At 45.3% G+C, this 17,559-nt stretch overlaps 1 protein-coding gene across 1 annotated transcript in view; it reads left to right on the top strand.

Annotated features, from left to right (window-relative positions):
- The first annotated feature begins 1,062 nt into the window (after positions 1–1,062).
- Positions 1,063–17,559, top strand: part of CDH26 (cadherin 26) — a 36,872-nt gene continuing 20,375 nt past the window's right edge. The window contains exons 1-6 of the mRNA XM_054979259.1: positions 1,063–1,302; positions 11,059–11,127; positions 12,524–12,646; positions 14,911–15,072; positions 15,285–15,432; positions 16,850–17,016. Of these exons, the coding sequence (XP_054835234.1) occupies positions 1,237–1,302; positions 11,059–11,127; positions 12,524–12,646; positions 14,911–15,072; positions 15,285–15,432; positions 16,850–17,016 (735 nt within the window). The 5' untranslated portion in view covers positions 1,063–1,236. The remainder of the gene's footprint in view (positions 1,303–11,058; positions 11,128–12,523; positions 12,647–14,910; positions 15,073–15,284; positions 15,433–16,849; positions 17,017–17,559) is intronic.

Genomic DNA, 17,559 nt, shown 5'->3' with positions numbered 1-17,559 from the left:
ACTGTGATCTGAAGCGGCAGCAGAAATTTAGGAATGACCAGCTGATTTGCAAAGCTTACCTGGCTGCCTTGTACCTTAACAGCAGCATGATGTGCAGACATGAAGAAACGTTGTTTGTCTCCATGGTTGCTGCACATGACGCTGCGACAGGAAGAGCAGCTGGGCTCCGTAGAAAAAGTAGGCAGTGTTAGAGGCTTTCCTTTGCTGTTTATTTTAAAATTGAATTGTTGGGGTGGGGGACCTTAATTGTTAAACATTCCCAGAAGCAGCCTCTACTCCTTGAATCTCAATGCATTCCAGGTAGATGGCATTACCTCAGTGGTGAGAGAAGTAAAGTCACTCTGTACATGATCTGAGGAGCTCTTATGAAACAATATCAGGAGGGTAGCACCTTAAAGAGCAACTAGATCCTCCAGTTATGAGTTTTCAAAGCTTTGAACAAGGGGAGCTTTGACTCTACAAAGGTCATACCTTGGAAATCTTATTCGAGCAGTTATTCTTAAGGAGGGCCATGCAGTTCTTGAGGTGGGAATTGTTTTGTACTGTTCCTGTCATCCTGAGGATATCATCCCAGTATCCTACATTCTCCAATCCTTTCCCAGCATCTTGAAAAAGTGGCACCCTCGGCAAACAGGAATCCAGTAAGGTGAAGGAGTGGGTAGAGGCAGGAGTCTCTTTAAATGTATGCCCAAGATGGGCGCATCCTCCTCTGCAGAGATCATAAATATACATCTGAAAGAAAAGCAACTGCTTTGCTCAAGGAGGAGCATTTGTTGCTCGCACTTGGTGGCAGCATCTGATGAGGGTTGCCAACCTCCAGGTGGTAGCTGGAGATCTCCCGGAATTACAAGCCACAGAAGAAGGTGGCTGTTTTGGAAGGCGGGCTCTGGCATTATACCCAGCCGTCCTCAAACTCCGCCCTTCCCTGGCCCCACCCCCAAATCTCCAGGAATTTCCCAAACATGAGGTAGTAACCCTAAAGTTGCTCTCCACGAGGCCGCTTGGAGCGCCGCACAGACTCTGCCGGAGTTTCTCCACCACCAGGAGCGGCGGGCTTGCTGGGCTCCCAGGCGGAGCTCCTAGTGGGCGCAGCCCCAAAGGGAAACTTCGCTGGCCGGAGGGGATCCCGGCCCGCAGGGCTCGCCCAGGCGCTCCACTTCCTCCTCCTCCAGGCCTCTTAAGGGCCAGCCAGGCGCGCCGCTTCCTGCGGTGGCCAGGCGACAGCGAAGCGAAGCGATGCGCCCGAGTTGGCTGAGCGGCGGGTTCCAGCGGCGCTCCCGGCCGGCGCTTCTGCTGCTGGCGGTAGGCACCGCGGAGGGGTCCGGGGGAAAGCGAGAGGGCAGGGGGAGCCGCGGGCAGAGGCCGGAGAGCGGCTCCGGGGCTTCGTCGTGCCCGAGGCGGCGGGGAGGGGAGAAGCGCGCCGACCCCGCGGGACCTTTCGGAGCTCTGCGCAAAGGAGCGGGACGGGACGGGACGCGCGCCGGCGATCCTTTCCTCCGAGGAAAGTGTTCTGGTTGAGGATCGTACGGGAGGCGCTGCGGTGGGAAGCCCGCTTGCCAGAGCACCCGGGCCGGCTGTGGGTCTGCTTTAGGGGCCCTGCAGGATGGGGCGGTCCTGATTGGACTCCCTCTGCCGAAATCAAAGGCAGTGAACGCCGGCGGGCGAACTTACCCAGAAAAGACGGAGAGTGGCAGGCGCGCGTTTAAAACCCGCGTGTGGACAGGAAAGCGCTCAAGAGCGCCGGGTCAGCTTTCATTGGGCTGTATTGACCCCACTTATTCCATTATTCGAAGTCATGCTTGCTTCTTAAGCCACAGGGAGACATTATTTCTGTAACAAGAATACAACCAAATCCCCTCTAGAATGTGGGATTGCTATCCTCCAGGTGGTGGCTGGAGATCTTCTGGGATTACAAGCAACCTCCAGGTCACAGAGATCAGTTCCCCTGGAGAAGATGGCATCTTTGGAGGGTAGACCCCAGTGATTCCCAACCTTTTTTGATATGGTGACCCACAAGTCCAGATTTATTTTGTATGGTGACCCATCCAAGGCTGGCCGAAGAGACTGAGAAGGTACAGGGGGGCACCAAGTTGAGGAGATTCAGGGAGATGGCAGGTGCTGGCAAAGAGGTGGGTGGCCGGTCGCTCAATTCAGTACATCTCCCACAGCAGGTAGAGGACAGTGAGACACTGCGGGGGGCTGGGCGAGGGACTGGGCTGCTGAAGGGGCAGTGCCAAGACAGATCCTATGCTTGCACATGCCTCTTTCTCTCCCTCTCTCACTTTTCCATGCACTGAACAGCTCCCTCCCACTCTCCAGCCTTCCTCCGCTTCTTCCAGGTACTATGGTAAAGTTACTAGTTTCCAGACAGCTTTCCCCCCCCCTCATTATTGCCACAAAACAGGGAGGCAAGAATTTGAGAAAGGAAAGAAGAGGAGAGAAAGCAATGTAGAGAGGGTAGGCCCTGCCATTAGAGATGGCTGGCCTGCGACCCACTTCCAGAGGCTTTGTGACCCACTTTTGGGTTCTGACCGACAGATTGGCAAAGACTGCTATACCCTGCTAAGGTCCCTTGCAATATCCTGTCCTCACCCCCTAGTTGTAACTGTATTCCTACTTCACACTAGGAATTATGAAATCCGCATTTCCTGGGGCTTGACAAGGATTTCAGCAGCTGGTTCAGCGTCTGTTCCAGGATTCAGAGACCCCTTATCTATGAATCCATTCCTTTCAAGACCTCCCGGGAAGTTTGCACGACTGTCTCGGGCAAGCGTGTTCCACTGCCTAGTGGCTGTTATCAGAAGAATTTGTCTGGTGTACAATTAGTTCTGGCTGGCCGGATATCCATTTTCCTTCTTATCATTGTTTAGTTATGGCATCTTTATCCACCCAAGGATCTCAGAGGTGTGTATGTGAATCTCCTCACCATTTATGTTTATAACAACTTTTCCAAGGAAGCTATGAAAATCAGTTTTCCCAGCATGGTTACATCTGGCTGTCAGCCTGTACAGGAGGGCTGGCTGCAGTTGCTATGCAAATATGAGCTGAATTTGTGTCCGTGCATAAGTTCCAACATACGCATGGCATATACCACACGAGTGCCAGGGGACTTTGAGCAAGATGCCAGCCGCCCATGAGAACTCAGTATGGAAGCTCTGAAAGGGCCAGATTCAGATTGGGACCATGGTGTAGGAGTAAGTGGGTCTTCTGTCTTTCCCCCACTCCATTTTCCCAACCAAAAATGGCCCCGAGGGAGCTTCACATGCAGTTACTTTCTCATGGCCAGGGTAAGGCCGATCGCCACTTTGGGGTCGGGTAGCAATTTTCCCCAGGCCAGTGTGTATGGAAATGTCCTGTGGAATCCACCTTGAGTCTCAGCGAGAAAGGTGGACTATAAATCACATACAGTACATACATGCATACAGACATGCATACAGACAGACAGACAGAGACATAAAATAAAGGGATCCTGGCAGTGTTTTGCCATCTTCTGGGTATGGGGCAAGGGTCACTGCGTGTGTGTGGGGGGGGGAAGTAGTTGTGAATTTCCTGCATTGTGCAGGGGGTTGGACTAGATGACCTTAGAGGTACCTTCCAACCCTATGATTGTATGAAAGAAGACCCACTGAAGCTCCTTTGCATTTTCTGAAAACAGGCAGAAGGTAGGAGATCCAGTGGGCCTAGCAGAAAGGAATGTTTTGGTCAGGAGGAGAGTTCTCAGCTGAGGACAGGAGAACCATATAAGTAGCCCTGGGCTCCTTGGAGGAATGGCAAGATTAAAAATATGATACACAGATAGACGGAAAAGGCGGGAAATTATTCCATGTGAGAAACATCTCTTTGTCCAAATTCCATTGGGGGGGGATTCTGTAGCACCCTTTAACCAGAACTTACCTGATGGTGAAGAAAAGCTTTCAACTTCTGGAAATCGTGACCAATTTCTTATACATTTGTGTGTGTTTTAATCCCAGTGACTAACATTATAGACACAGCGTTCCAGTAAACAGCACCTCTGAATGTCATTGGTCAATAGGAATAATCCTTCGCAGAAAGCTTTTCTTTTCTTTCAAGGGGGTTCACTGTACACCTGCAAAAAGGAGGAGCCGGTCTACAAAATCAACATAAAGAGTTTGTTTAAATCAGGAATGGCACGCATCAATTAATGTGAATACTATAGCACCACATGTTTCCCAATGGTTAAAGTTGCCTTCGTGGTAATCTCTAGGTTGCAGCATTGGGGTAGAAGATATTCATCAAGGAAATAAGGCCCAGTTCTTGCTTTTCTCTAACATCTTCCTGTTTTTCAAGCTCACTCTTTGGACAAAGGTAAATACTGTGAAGTGGTCAGGGTAGCGTTTAATCCCTTCAGTCTGAAACCAACATATCTATAGAAGAGTTTACTCTTGTTGTGTTTGCTAGCTATTTCTGGACTCTCAAGTATGGGGTTAAAGGAGACCTTCAGTAATGGTATTTTTTTTCTGTTAAATGTTTGGATAAGTAAACTGTAAAGATTTCGCTCTTCCATTTATTTACTTATTTGCCCTGCCATTCTCTCCAAGGGGGACCCAAAGCAGCTCACGTTGTTCTCCTCTTCTCTGCTTTATCTTTACAACAATCTTGTGATGTTGTGAAAGAGTGTAACGGGCCCAAGATCGCCCAGCAAGCTTCCATGGCAAAGCGAGGATTCAAACCTGGGCTTCCCAAATCCTTGTCTGATTCTCTAACCAATGCACAACTCTGGCTCTCCATTTGTGTGGAGTAGATGTGGAAGAAGATGTGTAGCTGCCTTATATAGCATTGGAGCCCTGGACCATCTCTCCCATTGCTGCCTGCTCTGTCGGGCAGTAGTTCTCCAGGGTCTCAGGTGGAAGGTCTTTTTCAGCCTCCCTGACCAGATGCCCTGACCTGGATAGCCTAGATGAGCCAGATCTCAGAAACTAAGCGGGGTCTTCTTTGGTTAGTGATTAGATGGAAGACCTCCAACAAAGTCCAAGGTTGCAGAGGCAGGCAATGGCAAACCATTTCTTTTAGTCTCTTGCCATGAAAACCTTACTAGGAGTCACCGTAAGTCAGCTATGACTTGAGGGCACTTTCCACCACACTTGACCAGATGCTTTAACTGGTGCTAGCGCCAGCAAATGGCCGATAATTCTTGGGAGCCTGGCTATGATAAGAACCTAGGAAAAGATGATGGGGCCAAGACATGAAATGGATTTGGAGGGATGTGGCAGTCAAATATTATTCTTAGGTGGCAAAAAAGATGTTCAACTTCAGCGAAGTGCCTAGGTATTCAAAACTACGTACACTGAATAGCTTAGGTTTCAAGGCAGCTAAAACGCATGCCTTCAGGTGAGGTGGTCACCATCGAAAGAGAGGAATAAAAATAGTATTTAACAGTCATTTCAAAATTGGCCTATAACCATATAGGAAACCTTTGTGCTTTTTGAAAAGAGCAAGAGTCCAGTAGCACCTATAAGACTAAGAAGTGAGCTGTGACTCACGAAAGCTCATGCCCTACCACAAATTTTGTTAGTCTTATAGGTGTTACTAGACTCATGCTCTTTTCTGTTGCTACAGACAGACTAACATGGCTACCCATCTTGATTTGTGCTTTTGGGTACAGTAAATCAACTGGTGACTTCTTGTACCTTATCCAGGTGTGTCCCCACCATCACTACCAAAGATTTGCAATTTTAAGCTGATAAATGTGAAGATCAAGGCACAGCTCAGACAGCCACTCTGAGGACCAATTCCTCAGGAGACATTTCTTTCTTACTTAATGGGGTTGCCAATCTCCAGGTGAATCCTGGAGATCTCCCAGAATTATAACTGATCTCCAGACTACAGAGATCAGTTCCCCGGGATGAAATGGCTGCTTTGGCATCATACCCTACCGAAATCTCTCTCCTCCCCAAACCCCACCCCCAAATCTCCAGAAATTTCCCAACCCAGAGATGGTGACCCTTCCCATAACATTACCAAAAATTAAATATTTTTAGTAATTTGTATTTAGAAGCCTCAATTCATGTGAGGCACTAAACTGTAGTTTACTTAACTTGTGCGTAAATCCAGCTCTGCTAAACCACATACCACTAGCGGGATTGTACTTAATGCTGCAGGAGATGGAACATTTGCTGATTATTGAGTTCTTGGGGGAATAGTGTCCCTTGGGAGATGAAGGAAGTCCTGTCTAGGAAAGTGTGTTGAACACTTAATTGCTCAGCCTGCTTCCTGGAGAAATGAGTGTAAAAAGACACAATATAGCCAGCGGGGACATTTGGGAGCGGAAACAGCAGGCTACATCATACCTTGGAGATCAGCCCTCTACCAAGACAACAAGTTAAACGAGCTTGTTCTACGCAACAGGTGCTTGCACTGTAGGAATGATGGGTCTTTTACAGCTGGGTGACTTCAGAAAATCTTTGGTTGTTGAGGTGGATTGGTGAGATACCAGTATTGGACAGGAAAAGTAACTTCTACTGACCCACTTCTGCTTGCTGATAGATGTTTCTCAGGCTTCCATAAAGTAAAAAAGTTGTCATCTGGATGAAAAAATAAGAGAGAAATAAACTGGTGTTTGGCGGCTCGTTGCTTATTTAAGGAAAAAGAACTGCTGGGCCTATTCCTAAAAAAACTCCTCTCTTTTCTTTTTTTCCCGTCATCACACTTTAAATGCTGAGTCTCCTTCATGGTATAAATCTGTTACTATTTTGTAAGAGAACTCGACAGCAGTATCCTTAATTAAACTAATGACCATTTCCCTCAGTATAAGGTGAGGGAAGATGGTGGTGTTCCGGAAAATGTTGTGGTATGTTGTGACCCAAAAGGGGGCCAGACATATAGTTCCTTAGAGGTTTGATGCAACTTTAAGGTTTGACGCAAGTATTAGATGTCAGTTGTGGGGGGAAGCATAGAGACAGAAATGCTAGAGTAGCCACACAGCCCTTGGTTTCCAGTCTGAGTTGGGAAATGCCATTGATAGTTGCCTAGTGGATGGGACTGGGTCTGTTCCCATCAGCAAGAAAAAGACAATGCGGTGCTACCACAATTGGTGGTGCATGCTGTATTCTTGGTAGTGTGAAGACTAGGGTGTGCAGCGAAAAAAGATTAGGTTTTCCTGCTTCGTAATTTACGAAGCGGGAAAAAGAATCAGAATTAAGCCATTTCCGAAGCGGTAAGCCGCTTTGGAAATTGCTTATCAGCCCACTTCAATATGCTCCATAAAGATTCGGAGCACATGGAAGCTTCCTGCCCCAACAGGTTCCTCTTTACCCGAAGCTGGGAAGAGGAGGGAATTCCCCAATCTCCCTGGCAATGGGTCAGTGAGCGGTGACGGTGTGGCAAGATGCTGCCTCATCTTCACCTGATACCAGGGAGACGGGGGAAATCCCCCAGTCTAGCCAGCATCAGATGAATGAACAGCGGTGCAGAAGTTTAAACTTGCTGTGGCCCCGCTGCCTCCAATGGAGGGGAGACAGGGAAATTACTCCATCTCCCCTCCATCGGGTGAAGGAAAAAGCAACGGCCCAGCCAGCTGAAACTTGCTGGGCCTGCTGCCTCTTTCACCTGAGGGAAGATGGGGAAATTTCCCCATCTCCCATCCATCGGGTGAAAGAGGCAGTGACGCCCAGCGCTGCAACACATTCACCTGATGGACGGGAGATGGGGAAATTTCCCCATCTCCCCTCCATCATATGAAAGGGTTGCAGCGCAGCAAGTTTCAGCTTGCTGGGTCGCTGCTTTCTCCTTCAGCCGATGGGGAAATTTCCCCATCTCCCATCCATTGGTTGAAAGAGTTGCAGCCAGGCAAGTTTAAACTTGCTGGGCTGCCCTTTTCTCCTTCACCTAATGGAGGGGAGAAGGGGAAATTTCCTCGCATCCCCTCCATCGTGTGAAGGAGAAAAGGGCAGCCCAGCAAGTTTAAACTTGCCGGGCTGCAACTCTTTCAACCAATGGACGGAGATGGGGAAATTTCCCCGTCTTCCCTCCATCAGGTGAAAGAGGCAGCGGTGCCCAGCAAGTTTCAGCTTGCTGGGTCGCTGTTTTCTCCTTCAGCCGATGGAGAGGAGAGGGGGAAATTCCCCCTCTCCCCTCCATCGAGTGAAATACCCCTCTCTGTGCTGGAAAGGGACATTTGAACCTCTGCTGGCTGCACTCAGCCGCTTGTCGGGGGAAACCCGCAACAAACAGATGATGAGGGGTTTAAATGGCCCTCTCCCTGCTGCTGTTCAGCAGCATGGAGAGTTGCATTTTAACCCCTTAATCCAAACCTTCCCGAAGCTATACAAATAGCTTTGGGAATCTTTGATTCGGGATTTCCAAAACAGCCCCAGCATGCTGGGTCCGTTTTGGAAATCCCAAATCTTTACGAATTGGGTGGGATTCGGGTCTTTTTTCCGAATCCAAAACCCGAATTGCACACCCCTAGTGAAGACACCCAGTCTGTCTACACAGGATGCCTTGGTGAATTTTCGTCAAGAGTAGAAATGCAATATTAGCCAAGAAGTATAGTTTAAAAAGATGGAGCCGGCAGAGATCAGTCCTCAGAGGGTTCGTTAATTTCATCTTCGCCTCCCCTAAAGCTCTGTCAATTTCACCTCTGTAGTCTAAAACTGTGTGGGATCACAACCAGAGGGCAGTGAGGAATGGAAATGGGCTGGAGCTGCCTTGCAGAGCCGGTTTTGAACCTGGAGAGGTTATAATGGGCTGAAGTTTCCCTTCTGGCATTTCACAGCCCCTTCACACTGCTCCAGTGTATGGTAAAGCCTTTGCCCTACCACCAGCTCTGTCTTTTTAAACTACCCTTCCTGGCTATCATTGCAACTTCCAACATATGTTCTTCACGTGTCAGATGTCTCATCTACAAGACTGTTTCTCACCATATATTCCCTGGAGGACACCCCGATCAGGGGACAAACAGCTGTTGGTGGTCCCTGGCCTCAAGGAGGCCTGTCTAGCCTCAAGTAGAGCCAGGGCCTTTTCGGTCCTGGCTCCCACCTGGTGGAATGCTCTGTCTGCTGAAATCAGGGGCCGGCAGGACCTACTATCCTTTTGCCAGGCCTGCAAGACAGAGTTGTTCTGCCAGGCATATGGTTGAGGCTGGGCCTCTGTGGGCCTGAAAAAAGGGGTGTATAAAATCTTAACCCTCCCTGTGAAGGCTGTCCACTATCCTATTTTAAATGTATCTTAATACACTGTTGTTTTAAGGTTTTAATGTAGATGAATTTTTTATTGTCTTTTAATATGTTGTTATCCACCCTGAGCCCACTCACAGGGAAGGCAGAATAGAAATTTGAAATAAATAAAATAAAATAATGTAGAGAGTTATTTATGTTACACCTATGTCTTCCATAGGATAATATGATTAGAAAGGAGCAGATGATGACATTTAATGCTTTTTCTTAGGGGTTCACCCAGTCTATTTCTGACCGCAGTGTGTATTGTATTATATGTGAGAACAAACCTGGGCCATTTTCACACTACTTACCTGCTCCCAGAATGTTGCGAAACATCGAGCAAAAAACACGGAAGATAGCGTCTTCTCGCGAGAATTTTCCATGATGTCGTGCAAAACTCTCACGAGAAGACGCTATCTTCTGTGGGTTTTGCACAATGTTTCACAACGTTCCAGGAGCAGGCAAGTAGTGTGAAAACGGCCCAGATGCAAACAAGGTGTTTCCAGCCAGGCTAAACGAAGTGAGTAGATATGCATGTTATAGGTGAGTGCAGTGGTAGCATTTGAAATAGGATTGTGGGTCATTATAGCAACATCATATTTGATTTTGAAGCTTGTTCTCTTTGCTGTTATTAAAAAAAAACCAGCAACGTTCCCATGAAGAAGCCTCAACGCTAAATACAGTTTAAAAATTGGAACCATGTTGAACATTATTTTTATGTATGACAATGGCAGCGAAATTATTACATGCACTAAAAAGGAAATGTTCTGCACTACCCACAACAGAGGAATGGTTGGTGAAGATGATGGAACTTGCAGAGATGGCTAAACTTACTTCTTTGATTAGAGAAAAGACATTATTTACATTTATTGCTAACTGGAAACCCCTTAGAGACTTTTTGTATGAAACAGAAAAAAATGAATTGATAATTTGTGGATCTGATAATTAAGGGGAGGGGGAGAAATTGGATAATAGAAAAAGGAGAGCTTTTTTGTAAATATAGAGTAAGTGTTAAGTCTGTGATTTTATTTTTATTTATTTATTTTTATTTACGTCATTTATAGTCCGCCTTTCTCACTGAGACTCAAGGCGGATTACACAGTATGAGGTCAGTACAATCAGTATCAAGTAAGTATATTTCAATACAATACCATAAGGTAAACAGATACACGTTTAAAGACATAGCATTAGCAAGGATCCAAGATATAGTAGAAAATACTGAGGAAGCTTTGTATTTTTATCTTATTCTTTTTTTTTCTTTTCCTTTTTTGTTTGTTTTTAAAAATTCTTAAAATGTATATAATTTTTAAAAATGAAACCATGTTATGAGTCTCTTTCTTCTGTCTTGCACGTGGATTGCCTTCTATAGATAAAATCATGGCACCAGCCACGGCATCTGTATCAGCACTAACCATGGTTAATGCTGTGGTCTGAGATTGTTCATGGGCGCAGTGAACATCCGGAGCTGTGACTTGGCTAATCTTAAACCAGCGTTGCCTTTATCAGTTCTCTGGAACCGAGAGAGTCCAATATAAAAATGTTATATAAATATAATAAACACATTTGCTTTATGACCGGAGTTTGAAATCAGGGTTTCAAATCTACAGTTTGCATCTGCATTTGTAAACCTTATTGATAAGAGAATCTCATTAATGCCAGCAGATTGAAGACTATATAACGGCTGAAGTGATAGTTGTGAAAGGAGATGGTCTCTTCCTACCATGCTTAGAACTGTTAATCTACAGTGGGCTGGTGTGGGTTCCAAGGTTGCCTGACTAGTCAGTGGGTATACAAAAGTTTTACTAATTTTACTAAGCTTTACCAGGATTGCACTGTAAATAACTGTCTTTCTTACTGTACCTCTTTCTTTGTTTATTTTAAGGTTCTCACCTTTGACAATTTCCACCATGGACTAGGAGATAATGGCAGCCTAAGCCAGAGAAGCAGCCAGGTAGGGGCTGTGTCAAAATTAGAGATGGGCAAGAACAGCAATACGAACTAAAAAAAACCACGAACAGCCCAATCTGCTGTTTGCGAACAAGCTGTTAATTCTAAATGAACAGGTGGTCGTTGCAAGCCTTGTTCCTTGCTGTTCGTCAAGCCAGACAGTCTGGCACCTGCAATCAATTCCCATGGCAACTCAGGCAGGGATTGTCTGAACTCTGTCTGAACTCCTGCTGTTGCCCTGGAAACCCCATTCTAAGCCCAATTTAGATTGATAGGCAGGTCTTCCTTCCAGATGTGGACTGGAGCTCCACATTTGTTACAAGAGGAAAAGACCAGCAGGGAGGGGGGCTCCCAGCTCTGGCTTTCGGGGAGGGACAGCTGCTGTTAGAGAGACAGGGTGAGTGCATTGGAGCTTGCATTTTCTTTGTGTGTGGTGGGATAGGGATCTACCCCTTCAGGTTCCAGGGCTGCTGCCAGGCTCTGGGGCCAAGCTATTATTTATTATTGGTACCTTTTCTGCTGCCTGCTCAGCTAGGGTTTCTGGGAGTGGTGCAGCAGAAATCTTGATGGCTGGAGGAGAGCCTGCTGGACCCCATGAATAATGAACAATGTACATGTTTGTGACAGGATCATGTTCATCAGTGTTCGTTGTTCATTGTTCGTGGATGGCAACGAATAACGAATACCATGTTCAGGTTATTTTTCTGTTTGTACCCATGTCTAGTCAAAATTCCTCAATAGATAAAAATTTCTTTTTAAAAATCCAGATTAAAATTATTTGGAAATCTGAGTGTTTGGCTTGTGTGGTTCTAATGTGGGGAAGGGGGCGGGGAGAATCCCGTTCTTGGTTGTAGTAACAATGAACTTGAACAGTTTTCACTCTTGAGCCCTTAAAAGGATAAGTTCATACATACACATTCATCAGTAACAGCAACATCACATTGTTAATTAATTAAATAGCTTTCAGTGATCTATAAGGTAAAATTATTTGTCATTGGGGAACTTTGAATAAGCTTCCAGAACATGCCCACTTTGAAATAGGCCTCTGCCTCCAAGTCCTGGGAGATTTATGGGTGGGGCCTGGAGAAGATATCGCTTGATCCAGAAATGACATCACTTCCAGATGACACTCTAGGAATCTCCCCCAAACCTCTATGGTAAACACGATAGAGAATGGCGGGATTCCTAGAGCTTAACCTGGAAGTCATATCACATCAAGATCAAATTCCATTCCCCTCCCCATAAATATTATCAACAGCAAGAATGCAAGCACGGAAGCAGCAGATCACCTACTGGAAACAGGCACTACTTTGAAAGCGTTTGTCAGTACATTGAGAGAAGCATTCTGTTCCAGTGATGTATGTAGCCTTTTTAGTGGAAATTTACCATTATTTTCTTAGGGTCAGCATCTGAAGCTGTTCGACAGCCATCGCCCTTTAAGGCGCACAAAAAGAAGATGGGTTATTGCCACCCTGGAACTTGAGGAGGAAGACAAAGGCCCATTCCCCAAATTCGTTGGAGAGGTAAAATATCAGTATTTACGAAGTATTTAATCAGTATTTACAAAGTTGCCTTCAGGTGCTTTATATCACTTGGCCGGGGCCTCTCATGTCAGTTGGGTTAAGTAGAAACTTTTTTGTGTGTAAAACTGATAAAGGAGTTGCTTATTTAGGACCTAGCTTGGTGTTTTGTGTATTCAGTATTTGTGGGGCACATATATAATAAGATGGTGAAAGGACAATCATTTTGTGATGCGTCCTTGGTAAGAACCCAGAGTCCATCACTGGTGCCATTTTGCAAGATAATGTCTTTTCGGAATGCACATGTCTGAACACAGATGTAATGTGATCTAAGTATTAATTGGGCTGGCTTGGTCTGTATTTCTTTTAGATGGGAGAAAACTAATCAATAGTTATTCCACTGTGGATTTAGACTGCATCCATTCTCGTGGGTGAGGAAGGCCCACTATGAAAAATTTGTACTAGGAAAAAAATTGTGTCTTTTTTTGTTGGGTGCAAATTGTCCTATGGGGGTGAGAGGAGCTACACTGACTAAGTGCCCAACTGTTATGGATACAAGATTTCCCTTCTCTATTGCAAATATTCTTCCTCTGCCCTCCTTCTTTTGAAGGGCTGTGGCTCAGTGGCAGAGCATCTGCTTGGCATGCACAAGGTCCCAGGTTCAATCCCTGGCATAGCCAGTTAAAAATGATCAAGTACTAGGTAACTGGAAAAAACTCTGTCTGCGATCCTGGACAGCTGCTGTCCATCTGGGTGGACAATATTATCCTTGATGGATCAGTTTAAAGCAGCTTCAGATGTTTGAGTGTACCTGGTGATGACCAGTTCATGCTTTGCATTCTCCTTCTCCTTCTAAAATTCCTTTCTTGGTGGCATATTTGAGATACATATAGTAAAAGGGGTGGGGGTGGGGGGAGAGACAGCTTTAAAGTTTGCCCAGAAGATTGCAATACTTAGAGGTGTCACTTTGTTCCTAAGTAGGTGTGCAGCAAAGCTCCCCAGAATGGGATCCCAGATACAGCACTGGCATTTCACAAGACAAGACAGAACCTTTATTGGCATAACCGTAACAGTGTCGAAAATTTCACATTTTGCCTAGCGGGAAGCTTAAGCTTTGTAACAAGGCTGAGAACTCTTTCCTTGCACAAAGTGGATGCCATACAGAAAGGTTCCCGTTTGTATATGCCTTATGCCTTTGTATATGCCCCATTACTGCCAAATCTTACCCATATGGTACTTCTGTAGATCTGCTATCCTTGTCTCCATCATGGTGGCCGAAAATACTAATGATGTTGGAATAGCGCCCTAGGTTTTCACAATTTCCATCCCAGCAGTGTGTGTTGTATGGCCCTCCCTTGCAGCTTGCTGTGAATTCAGAATAGATGGACTTCTAGGAGGCCAGCACAGCTGTCTAGTTGCATTCCATTGAAATGACAGGTGAAAAGTCCATCCTCAGACATAGCCCAGCTTGGCATGAATTGGAACTACTGAGCTACAATTCAGCCTGCCCTGAATATTTTCCAGAAACAGCCATGTGCTAAGGGCTGTTTCTCCTTGAAGTCCCTGGGGGATTTGGACCAGAAGTATCTCTTTTGTCTCCAATGTCTTCTTGGTACTTTCCTTTAATTGTTGGGAAAGGAAATTAGTGGTTAGAATGGTGGGTTAGTGTTTGAGTAACCCAGGTTCGAATCCCGACTCTGCCATGGAAGCCTGCTGGGTGACTTTGGACCAGTCACACCCTGTAAGACTAATCTACCAAACAGGGTCCTTGCAAAGACAAAACAAAGGAGAGGAGAATAATGTCGATTTGAATCTGTGCTGTTTTGTGTACCACCCTAAATTAAAAGAGCTGAACATTCTGTGGTGCCTAACTTTTATTTCCATTGTGCCTGTGTGTCATTTGTTGGCAAGTCACCTCCAGCCTATGGCACCCCAATGAATGAAAGACCTCCAGAACTTCCTATCTTTAACAGACTTGCTCAAATCTTGCAAACTGGAGGACGTGGCTTCTTTTATTGAGTCAAGCCATCTTGTTTTAGGTCTTCCTTTTTTCCTACTGCCGTCCACTTTTCCTAGCATTGTGTGTGTATGTTTTCTTTCATGTGAATGTTCCAAATTTACGTTGAATTGGAATCTTTGTAAAGCCCATTGCTTTTTTAAAAACGGAGTGCATTGAGATTTTTTTTAAATGGAGGATTAAAGAGTGACATTGCCAGAAACCTAGTAATAAGATTAGTTTTCCTTCAACCATCTTCTTCGTTTTGTAGCTGTTCAATAACAAATCACATGATATGACCATAAGATATTTAATCAGCGGCCCTGGTGTCGATGAGTATCCAGAGTTTGGATTGTTTTCTCTTGGGGACAGTAGCAACGGATTCGTTTATGTGCATCGCTCCATTGATCGAGAGACCACCCCTTCTTTCTTGGTAATTATTACCTTTGATAAAAGTGGTTAAGATGTTTTTTCCCCCTTAATCATTTCCCTGATAGGCAATATTTTATATCATCACAACCTTTATTTGGTGATATTCCCTTTGAGGTGACACCGAAAGAAATCTTTTGATGAATGAATGAAGCAGTTTCTCCTGGATGTTGATACTCTCTAACTTGGCTTCCATTTCCATTGTCCATTCTTTAGGTACGTTTTGATGTTGCAAGTGTATCTACCGGGGAAATAGTGGACAAATCTTTACTCTTCAGTGTTAAAATTAAGGACATAAATGATAATGCTCCAGAGTTTACTGAGAAGGAATATAATGTCACCGTGAAAGAAAATCACCGGAGAGGTGAGTATCTTTGAGATTATGGCTGCCTTCAGGCATTGCAACAAAGTGTAAGGAAACAATGCCAAGACCACGGCAATACAGCCCGGAAAACCCACAACAACCATTGTAAGGAAACTGTAACTGGGTGCAAGCACAGCTTGTATGCTCTACTGGATTGCTCTCTACTGAATTGCTCCTTCCCTCCCTCCTCCTTTCAAGTCCAGAGCTTGACTGAAAACTCCCTGATTTGATCTAGTTCCAGTTTATCAGGATATTGTCTTGGAAAATTGGAGTTTTATTCTCCACAAGTCGGGATACTAAATTTCATTTAAACCCCAGTTTACAGTCTTACAATGCAATCCTAAGCAGAGTTACTCCAGTCTAAGCCAATTGATTTCAATGGGCTTATACTTGAGTAACTTTTCTTAGGATTGCACTATTAGTCTGTGAGCTGTGAACAAGTTCCAACTTGTCCGTGCGCCTGCATTCAAATGTCACAGCAAATTGAAGCTTGATCAAACTGGGAAGTTTTCAGCTGAACTCTGCGTGCAAGGCAAGAGGAGGTGTGCATACAAATAGGCGCAAGCAGTAGTTTCTACCTGATCACAATTGAATTACATTGTCTTGTGACATTTGAATGCAAATTGTCAACAGGGTAGTACATGGACATTGTCCTGCACAGTTGGTGCTATGCCTAAGCATGGAGAAAGGGTACATGTGAAATGGCTTAACAAGTTTGCAAGTCCCACAATCGAAAGGTCTAGGGAAAGTGCAACTGCAATAGCAGGAATTATCTCCTGACCTGTTTGTTACATGGCCCCTGACTTCCTGAACAGAAAGAAGCTCCAAGGGGCAGTTATGCCCAGGTTTGAATTCCTAAGGATGAGAGCGCAAAGGAGAATTGTGTTGACTTTAATATTTTCTTTCTTTCTCCACCCCTCCTCCTCCTCCTTTATACAAACAAAGAATAGATGGAGGGAGAGGCACTCCTACAAGAAAGCTATCACATTTCAGAGGGAGAAACACACACACACACACACACACACACAGAGAGAGAGAGAGAGAGAGAGAGAGAGAGAGAGAGAGAGAGAGAGAGAGAGAGAGAGTAGTTCTTCTTTGCCTCTTTTATCTGTCACTTCCAAACTGCTATTTGTCTGTAGATTCTCAGGGCTGACCAAACTTAGTATTCATCCCCAACCTGCCCGTCATCATGGTGGGGTTGAAGTATTGCAGCTACCTAACAGTCTGGAAAGAGATAGCAAAATGGAGGCTCCAGCACAGAGGGTCTCTCTAGACATGTGGGTTTTTAAAGAGACTTAACTTGGGCTTCTGCAGCCATAGAACAGTTAAAAGGAAATGGCTGTTAAAAAATAAAGGAGAGCCCAAACAAGCTGAGGATGTGCCCTTGGTATAAATGCTTCTTTCTTCCCAATTTTAGACGAGCCAATTTTCCAAGTCACAGCCGTAGACAATGATGAAAAAGGCACTGCCAATTCTCGAGTGGCGTATTCTCTCATTTCACAGAACCCTCGTCTCACTGAGCCTGTCTTCACTGTTGAGCCATTCACAGGCCTGATACGCATTTCAGGATGCTCAAACTATGAGGTACCTTTCCTATCATTTCCATAGTAGTGTATATGGTGTACATAACCTTCTACATAAGCATACATTGTTCTTTCTTCAGACACATTTCACACAGTGTGTCAGTTCTCAATCCTCGTGAACTACCCTACCGTAGTACTTTCTGTATTTTTTATTCTTCCACACAAAATTCCATGAAAAGGTTAGATGATATGGTGTAGCAGATAGAGTATTGGACTTAGACTAGGGCAGGGCTCATTTTGGGGGGAACGCGCAGGAATGCAGTTCTGGCAGTTCTCCAAAGAGGTCACATGTCAGGTGGCCCCGTCCACCTGATTTTCAGCCATTTGAGGCCTGTTTCGGCCTGGATCGGGGCCAAAACGACCCAATTGGGGCCCAAAATGGTAAGGATCAGGCCCAAAACAGCCAGGATTGGTCCCAAAACAGCCAGGATCATGCTTCTGATGGGTGGTGGATCACTCTTCCACTCAGCAGCGGCCAAATCCTCACCATTATGGGCCTCTTTCAACCATTTTGGACCCAATTTCAGCCCTGAATGGCCAGGAT

This window comes from Eublepharis macularius, chromosome 5 (assembly GCF_028583425.1).
Source record: "Eublepharis macularius isolate TG4126 chromosome 5, MPM_Emac_v1.0, whole genome shotgun sequence".
Lineage (NCBI taxonomy): Eukaryota > Metazoa > Chordata > Lepidosauria > Squamata > Eublepharidae > Eublepharis > Eublepharis macularius.
The sequence above is the reverse complement of the archived record's forward strand: the minus strand, read 5'-3'. Positions and strand labels throughout refer to the sequence as shown.